Here is an 8,764-nt window from a genome sequence, read left to right as displayed (position 1 = left end):
AACTATTTTTGACCAACACATACACAAATGCCAGGTTGTAGTCGTGCGCTATGGGTACTTGCACAACTCCTCCAATTCAAGTCAATCAATTTTAACTACCAGGGGTACAAGTGGACGACTATTGGTACATGTGAAATTTATAGCAAAATTTCAAATTATATATTTTTAGTTTCTTTGAAGTTAGTAGTTAGGAGGGGCTATGTAGAAAAAGAGTATACACTCATTGTTGGGACTTGAGAAGTAATTGGGTTGCTTCCCTTATATATTTTACTATCGAGACAACACATCTAGTAATCAAAATGATTGTACAAGTTAACCTAGTGCAACTTAATTGAACTTAACTATATGACAGGATAGACCTCCTTAAAACCTCTCAAGGCGAAGGATTGAGCCTAAACCAACCAACCCCCAAGTCAATCTAAGCGAAGAGAATCAATCTCAAGGCCTACATGAGACAAACTGAAATTGCTAAACCAACCTCACAACAACCCATTTAAGACTAAACAAATATATATGATTAAAATAAAACATAGAAATTGAAAGAAGCCAAAACCTTCTAAAGAGACACTCAAACAATTGTAAATAAATTAATGATAGCTGTTGCGGGAGGTAGTCAAGCAACATATGCTTCTTTGTTGGCCCCCCCTTGCGCTAAAGGTCCTCGTGTTAGAGGTTGCAGCGACCCAAATCACATGACCGTGACCGTGCAGCGATCCAAATTCCGAGTTGTTGGTGGGGCCCAGCCCACCGCTATCATGTCAAGCCACGGGGGACAATCACTCCCCACTCCATTTAAAAACCCGGCATCTCATTCATTCCCAAGGCGGGCCCCACACCCAAGCCCGACTCTGGGCCCACCGATCTCCGCACTTCACGCCGACACAGAATCCCAACCGTTCGATCGCAACAGAGAAGCGAGCTCGTTAAGTACAAGTCACGGCCAGCCTGGCCCATCGACAAGACACGCACGCAAATACACGCCAGGAGTCCAGCCCTCTGCCAGCGCAGCAAAGATCCACGTCAGCATCCGGACGTCAAAAGATTTCCCTGTTCGATTTAATAACAGGCCGCCGAGTCCGCGGGGCCCTTTTGGCCACTTGTCTCGTACCCTTTTAAACTGGCTTTCGATGGCCTTCCCCCTGTTTGTTTCCCCGATTCAAAAAATTTAAAACCCAAATTAAACTAAAAAAACCGGTAAAAGTCAAATTCGTAAATGTGAATTTCATCGCTGAGACGAATATTCCTAATAAAAAATTGCACGTATTTTTTTGAGGGTTTGAAGTCGCACGAGGGTTTGCAGTATACAGACAGAGCTTCTGAAATGGCGATCCAGTGAGATTTGAAGCTTCGCATCGCCTTCGTGCTTTTCCGAAATCGTTGATGTCAGGTGGTAATCGGGGCGGCCGCGTTCCGAGGTTTCAGAATTGGTGTCGATCGCCATTTTAGGCCTTTGTTTTGGTCGATCTCAAGGTGTTGTCTATTTGACGGACGGAATATGCTGCGTGGGGTGCTCTGATCTCGGATAGATGCCGGGTTTACTGTGTTTAGCATTGAGCTGAAAAGCTGTCGAGATTCAAATAGGTGATTTCTTCTTCTTAAATGAGGAAACTTTTGAATGAGAAGAATGCAATATGCCCGTTTGTTCTCTTTTGGTTTAGTTCGTGCTTTTTCGCTGTGTTTGGTTTAGAATGAGCTAAGAGTTGAATCCTTGCTGTTTGTTTCGTTGAACTGTTATATATTCATGCTTCATCAGAAAGCATTAGAAGTTGTACATCTAAGACGAGGACGGATAGGTAGAAGGCTTAGAGTATTTCTCTTTAGAGCGATTTCAGCAAATATTCCCGCGATGGAATAATCTTTGCTTTCAATGGAAACTTTACTGCTCACTTTGATCTCTCGCACGGTCAATGTGTTGATATTTTTTTTTCAAATCCTGGAAAAACCTGGCAAGATTGGACCTTCCCTATGATTTTAACATGTACTTATATTGCGGTTTGCCTCTGACAAGATCTCTTTACACAGAGCAACGGAACCTTATCTTTCATACTTTCCTGAGGAATATCTATGACTGTGTCGATCTCGGCACTTTTTGTTGCCAGAAAGCGCTTGTGGTGTAACTTTAGAAGATTGGAACAGTAGAAATTTTTCATGTTGGAGCTCACGGAATAGTAGACCCGCACGGGATCAGAGCTTTTTTCTTATAAATTTCACAAAGACTGGCATTCCTTATAGGTGGGACCTGAGATACTTTCTGTTTGTTAATTTTTGTGTTTCACGTATTCTCCGAAGCAATTGTCTGTATCATTATATACCTTTAAGCTTGTCATGCTGGTTTAAGTACCTAACGTAAATTAAACCATACAAACTAATGTTCCCATGTAGAAGGGTTCCCGGAATTTTCTAGATGGGAGCTTCGGGATGATTTTAAGTTCTTTAGCCATAAGTTCAGTTCCACGAGCAATGAAATTATCCATTCTGTTGTTGATTTTTAGTGTTCTTGATAAAAACATCAACTCAAAATACCATGGGGGGAAAATGTTTAGCTATATTCATATTGCCATTCTGCAAAACATAGTTTCTCATCAGGTGCCTCAAATTTTCATTCTCCACTCTCTAGTTAAATGTTCCTCAGAACAGCAGCAAGTTTAATGTTATTGTAAAGTTTACTAACTTTTGCATTTTCAATGTTTCGCAAGAGCATGCGATTTATCAGAATCCATACAGTAGCTCCCTTCAGAGCATACAGCTCTAAGTGATATGTGATTCTTGATTATGTAATATCCTACTTTAGAGGAACATCATTTTCTATGACTGTATTGTGCTCAAATCTCTCATTAGTTTTGTTAGCTTGTTATTAATGTCTCACAATCTTAATTTTTTGAGAATTAATGCGGTGATGTAATTTCTCAGTGAATGGACTGCTTACGATCTTCATTGATGATCTTAATTTCTTACAGTGAATACGTTCACTATTTATGTTATAAAACAAATTGTGGTTACCAATCACTCTTTGGGTACCCCATTTCTATTCTTGTACGAAGCAAGAATTTATTGCATTTTTTTGTCTAGCATGTAAGCTGTGCTGATGCAACATGGAAGCTACGGTATCTTTCTTTTTTCCATTGTATTCAAAGCTTGGAGAATCATTTAAGATGTACATTTGTGTGTCCATATTGGGGTTGGTAAAGTTTTATAAGTTCTGTTCTGTCTAGAGCAATGTGCACCTTTATTTTATCAGAGTTCAATGTGAATTTACTATTTAAATACTTCAGTTTCGTTATGTAATATTTCATTATGCATCAGTATTCTATAAAAAGAGATTGAATTTGTGGATCCTGGGATTAAGAGGTGGATGTGCTGGAAACTGATTTTGCAGTGGCAAGGACTTTATAATTTCTTGGCAGACAACAATGGATGGAGAGAATGCAGAACAGAACATTGAACAGGACTTGAAGAAACAGCTTGTGAATGACTACCATGATAATGCTTCTTTGTCTGATGGTCTGAGCACTTTGCTTTCTGCTGACAGTGGGATTGAGAAGGAAAACAAGATGAATGTTGAGACCACTGGTATAATGAAAACAAAAGAGGATGGAATTTGTGAAGTTCAAGAGCAAAATGAACCAAATTCAAACATTGATGAAGGAAAGGAGGGACTAAATATTGAACGCGACATGCAGCCTGGCATAGCTGGTCAAGTTCAAGGTCCATCTGAACCAGCTTATGAAGAGAAAAATGCAAAGGCCGCTAAGGTATATAGTATGTACATTTGACAGTCTTTCAGTATACTTTTAATGACCTAACTCTTTTTTTTTTTTTAAAGTTTATATAAAGCTACAGTCTTGTTTCATTTTTCTTTGCTTGTAGGGAAATTCTCATGTAAACCAGCCCAAAGGACAGAAATTTCTCTCTACCATGTCTGGAAAGGGAAGAAATGCATCTTCTCTGGTTCAGAAACCAAAGGCTTCTCTAAATTCAAGTATTTTGTCAAAGGCAGGCCCAAAGGCTGCAACAAGAGTCAGTTTGGATCCTGTTATAAAGCGGAAGAACAATTCTGGGCAGGAGCCTCAAGTGGAGGGCACTGAAGTTGCATCTCCTGCTTCAAATGGGTCACTTCCTTCATCGGTGAACGTTGTCACTTCCCGCACAAATTGCACGGTTCCACAGCCATTTACATTGGCTACCAATAAAAGAGGTTCGACTGCCATCCAAACTGCTGATGGCAACACACCAAGACGGATGAGTGCTCCCTCAGCTGTCAAAAAACAAGAGGTAAAAAATTCATATGACAAATAGACAATAGCAACAAATTTTAACATCCCTTAGACCATGTTAGTCCGCAGAACCTATTAAGGTTTATAAGTCAGATATATGGTATGTCTTCCTTAAACTTTAGTTGACAGTTCATTATTCAAGTTGCCATTTTCTCAAGTGAACATTAGCTTGCTTTTATCTTCCGACTTTCTTCCCTTTGATAAGATATTGTATAGAAAAAATTAAGGCCAAGATGAATGGTCATTGTAATGATAGTGGGCGTAGTGTCTATTGGTGATCTTTCCTTTCTGTCTATACATTTGTCTCAGGCTTAGGCATTTAACATTTTTTCCGACTTTAATGAAAACTGTTTACCTATGTTTTGCTTGAGCAGTCAGCTTCAAAATCTGCATCAGTGCCACCGGCCAAAACATTTGTGCGCTCCAAAAGTATGAAGTAAGTGATTCATCTTCTCATGGCTAAGGCTGGTTATACTGATCTAAGAATTTGGTTGAGTTTGTCAGATATTGATAAGTTTGATTTTATTACTGATAATTTTTGTATATTGAGAACTTATTAAGTTATTTGTGCTCTCCACTCAGTTCCAATAGCCAAAATGAGAAGCCTATGAAGCAAGGGGAAGTAAAGCCAGAGGAAGTGAAGCAAGAGGATGTGAAACAAGGGGATATGAAGAGAGAGGATGACGATGCTCGATCTGTTGCCTCATCGTATCTTTTATGTGGAATATGAGCAAATTATTGAAATCATATTCAGTTATTTTAATTGATGAATTTTTTATTTGTCTAATGTGTTGTTAATTTCAATAATGCATTTTTCTTTTAAATTCCATTTTTTGACATGATACATATGGAATCTTTGACTATCTGTAGAACTACAACTAACATAAGTTCTAAAGCAAGACCAGGTAGTGCTTCCTCTGTAGCTGGTTTTAATTTTAGATGCAATGAGCGAGCTGAGAAACGAAAAGAGGTAGTGTTCTTTTCTGTATCTTATGAGTGTGTGGCATTCATTGCCTTACGGTCTGCTGCTATTCTTTAGGTGGTGTCTTTCATACTTCTCTGTTTGATGTAAGTAATATGGTTATGATTTTATGACTATCTTATTACATTGGATTGTTCAGTTCTACTCAAAACTAGAGGAAAAGATTCAAGCAAGGGAGAAGGAAAAAAGCCATTTGCAGGCCAAGTCAAAGGTTCTTTTCAGTGTGCCTTTTTTTTCTTAAACATTTAATGAATGCCTCTCAAATACTCATATAGTGCATTCTTTGTTTTCCTTGTGAAATATATGTATTGACAAAAAGTGTTGATTTTGGGACTGGCATCTTATAATTGTTTGTTATCTCTATATATCTCAACAGGAGAGTCAGGAGGCTGAGATAAAGCAACTGAGGAAAAGTTTGACCTTCAAAGCAACACCCATGCCAACATTCTATCAGGAAGGTCCACCTCCAAAGACAGAATTGAAGAAGGTATAAAATGTTTTGTTTTTAACCAAGGGAGTTTGATATGTCCTGTGATACATGATTGCTAAATACTTGCTCTGTCTCAGTCTTGGATATGTAATTCCTTCAATTTATTCAATTTTTGGTTATTTTCTAAAGCTCACATTATAACTGGTACTCATGAATTGCGTACTGTATTTTAGGTATAGTAGATGATGTATTTTATTGCCTGGATATGGATTAAAATTCCAATAGATGGCTGTCAGGGAAGGTGTTTAACTGCGGTGTTTACAATATATCTAATATATTTCTGTTATAAATTTATAATGAAAGGTTAGCTGTGCAGGTTATAGATAAAATAGTGTAATTTCTTTAGTTAAAACCAAGGTTCAAAATATGGATAATTGGGAGAAATGAATGACTAACATTTTAAAATAATGCTTGTATTTAGCCTTCAGGTTCTAGTGCCCAAAACTGGGGCTCTGTGGGTGGTTGATGAAGAAGACCCAAAAATGTGTAATAGATTGCTATCAGATGTTAACACCCACTGACATGACTTCTTAGTAAAAAGTTCCTTTTATTTGCTCATGTACTACCTGCTAGTATTCTTTAATGTTTGCTTATTTAGCTGACCAATTTTATAAAAATTGAATATTTTGACTCTTGAGTGTGCCTTTAGGTTGCCAACTTTATTTAGATTGAGTCCTTTTTGTGGCTATACGATTCTTTCATTAATTGCTTTATCTTGCATTCTTTAAACTTATGTGCTGATATCCTCTTGCCAACTGTGATAAATAGAGTGTTTGTTCTGTGACTTCTTGAAGTGAACCAAAAACATGCTTGTTTTTCCGTTACTTGGTTGACATAAAGTTGTTGATCACTCCTTAATCAGTTCAAAGTAAACATTTTGAAAGAGATGATTATGCACTGAAATCACTGATTTTCTTTTTGTAAGCCTAAGGGCCCGCTTGGTTGGTGGAATAGGAATACAAAATTTGGAATATGTTTTCTATTTAACGTTGGGTTCGCCAATTGGAATAGGCAATAGGAATACATATTCCCATTTTGCCTTTAAATGAGCTTATACCCATTCCAAAAAATAGCTGTCATTGGAATAGCCATTCCTATTCCCAATATGCATTCCTATTCTCCATTCCTATGCCTGCAACCAAACGGGCCCTAAAGGTGTTTTGTTCAGTTAAAAAACTATGTCAGAATGATACTATGCTCGAGTTGATCCATGTTGAATATCAATCGATGTATCCTACATAACCTTATACCTCATCATTAGGAATTGGAGGGCTTTGTTCACTCAGTCTACAATTACAGACGGAAGTAATTTTACATGGCTGTAGGTTTGTATGGCTGATTTCCCAGAATTTGGGATGTGGGGTATAGAATATATATGTTTTATGGTATGGTATTTTTATGTATAATACATAAAATTACTTAATATATCCAATGTGTACAATATATACTAGATAGTAATAGATGGGTGATTCCAACACAATAGAGTAACCAGAGTAGTGTTTGGGATTCAGAGAGGTACACAACATTGAAATATTATTTAAGATTGTCTCAAGTTACGACAACGAGAATATATAATTTGTCTAGTGGTGTTTGTAATTAACCTTAGAAGTCGAAGAATACTTGGACATGTCAGGATCCATTCATGTGAAGATAAAGGAGCGTGTGCCATTGTGGAACCATTTCCAAGGTAATTTTTTTCATACAAAAATTGCTTTGCAGTTCGGGTAAAGAGTTTTACAATTGTAATTGAAGTCGAAGCACAGAAATACTCTAGAATATTTTATTCCTTGTGCACTTCTATTTACACATTCTAGTATTATGTATTTGACAAATTCAATACATATTGTGTTCAGACATTTGGTCTTCAATTGAATCAATTTGAGTTTAAAAATTGTAATTGCGTCCAGGTAATTCCTAGGATTTACATCCATAATTAGATTTGAAAAATCTGGGATTTTACATCATCATTTAGTGGTGTAACTCTCCTAGGCCTAGGCATGTACCACTTCAGATTCAATGCATAAGCAACCATATGTAAGGGAGTGTTGAGGTGGTACCATCTATGCTGAATAATAGGCCAAATGTGCTCAGTGTAAAATGCTAAACTTGGGTCCCTCTCTCGCACACTTGCCCTCATTTGGCTAAGCACAGCATTAATACACTTGTACACCTCTCCAAGAGTAGTTGCATCCCCATATTTGATGACCTGGAAAATTGGAGTGATGAAAGAGACAGTGTTTTTTGCATCACTCCAAAATACATCACTCTTCACTATCTCCTTCACCCTCAACCCTTGCTTTGTCCTAGACCCATCCCACCTATTCCACTCATTCATCATAACTATCATAATTCAGAGATAGCTAGCAAAAGGTGCATAACTATCACAATTCATAGATAGCCGACAAAAGGTGCATGGTGATTGTGGGAGTATGGTTTTGGTCAATGATGTATTGGGGCTTCAAAGAGGACTAATATATCAATGAAAAACCAGAAGTATGAAGTACCCTAATGTGGATTTGATATGATAATGGATTGTAACTCCAAAATGTGTCTAAACAAGACTCACATTCTTAATTTGTTGATGGAAAACAGTTAAAAATGACATAAGGGCAATAAAATGACTAATTGATTCCATAATGACTTGGGCAATGAAAGAGGATGGAACTAAGTATGCAAATTTGAGGTTTACAGGTGAATTGATGCTGGATTTGGGAAAAATCAAATTGGAAACAACAACACACTAAGATAGGCTTCAATAACGGAGTGGATATGGAAAAATGAATAAAATGGTGATGGAAATGGATGATGAAGAATTGAAAGGGTGTGGTGGAGGGGTATGAAGTGGACCTTGTTGAAAAATCAAATCAATATATACTCACTTCAAGCAAAAGATTAGAACAGGAAATGTCTCACCTTGTTAAAATCTTTAGAAATCAGCCACTGAGTGTCAAATATCTTGCTTTGGCACTGTCCAATGGCATACCAAACTTGTTTGAGACTTTGGGTATGAAGTTAACA

The 8,764-nt window shown here is 37.4% G+C and overlaps 1 protein-coding gene across 2 annotated transcripts in view; it reads left to right on the top strand.

Moving 5' to 3' along the window:
• The first annotated feature begins 1,139 nt into the window (after positions 1-1,139).
• LOC149552758 (uncharacterized) overlaps positions 1,140-8,764 on the top strand; it is a 48,616-nt gene continuing 40,991 nt past the window's right edge. The window contains exons 1-8 of one of the 2 annotated variants that reach the window (XM_089788299.1): positions 1,140-1,581; positions 3,377-3,752; positions 3,868-4,272; positions 4,649-4,710; positions 4,857-4,982; positions 5,145-5,244; positions 5,396-5,467; positions 5,633-5,743. In XM_089788299.1, the coding sequence (XP_089644425.1) occupies positions 3,411-3,752; positions 3,868-4,272; positions 4,649-4,710; positions 4,857-4,982; positions 5,145-5,244; positions 5,396-5,467; positions 5,633-5,743 (1,218 nt within the window). In that variant the 5' untranslated portion in view covers positions 1,140-1,581; positions 3,377-3,410. The remainder of the gene's footprint in view (positions 1,582-3,376; positions 3,753-3,867; positions 4,273-4,648; positions 4,711-4,856; positions 4,983-5,144; positions 5,245-5,395; positions 5,468-5,632; positions 5,744-8,764) is intronic. The other variant, XM_089788298.1, reaches the window with a different exon arrangement.

Source organism: Cupressus sempervirens, chromosome 6 (genome assembly GCF_028749045.1).
Source record: "Cupressus sempervirens isolate cs-2001-9-10 chromosome 6, ASM2874904v1, whole genome shotgun sequence".
Classification (NCBI taxonomy): Eukaryota; Viridiplantae; Streptophyta; class Pinopsida; order Cupressales; family Cupressaceae; genus Cupressus; species Cupressus sempervirens.
Note: the sequence above shows the minus strand (reverse complement) of the source record. Positions and strands in the feature narration are given on the sequence as shown.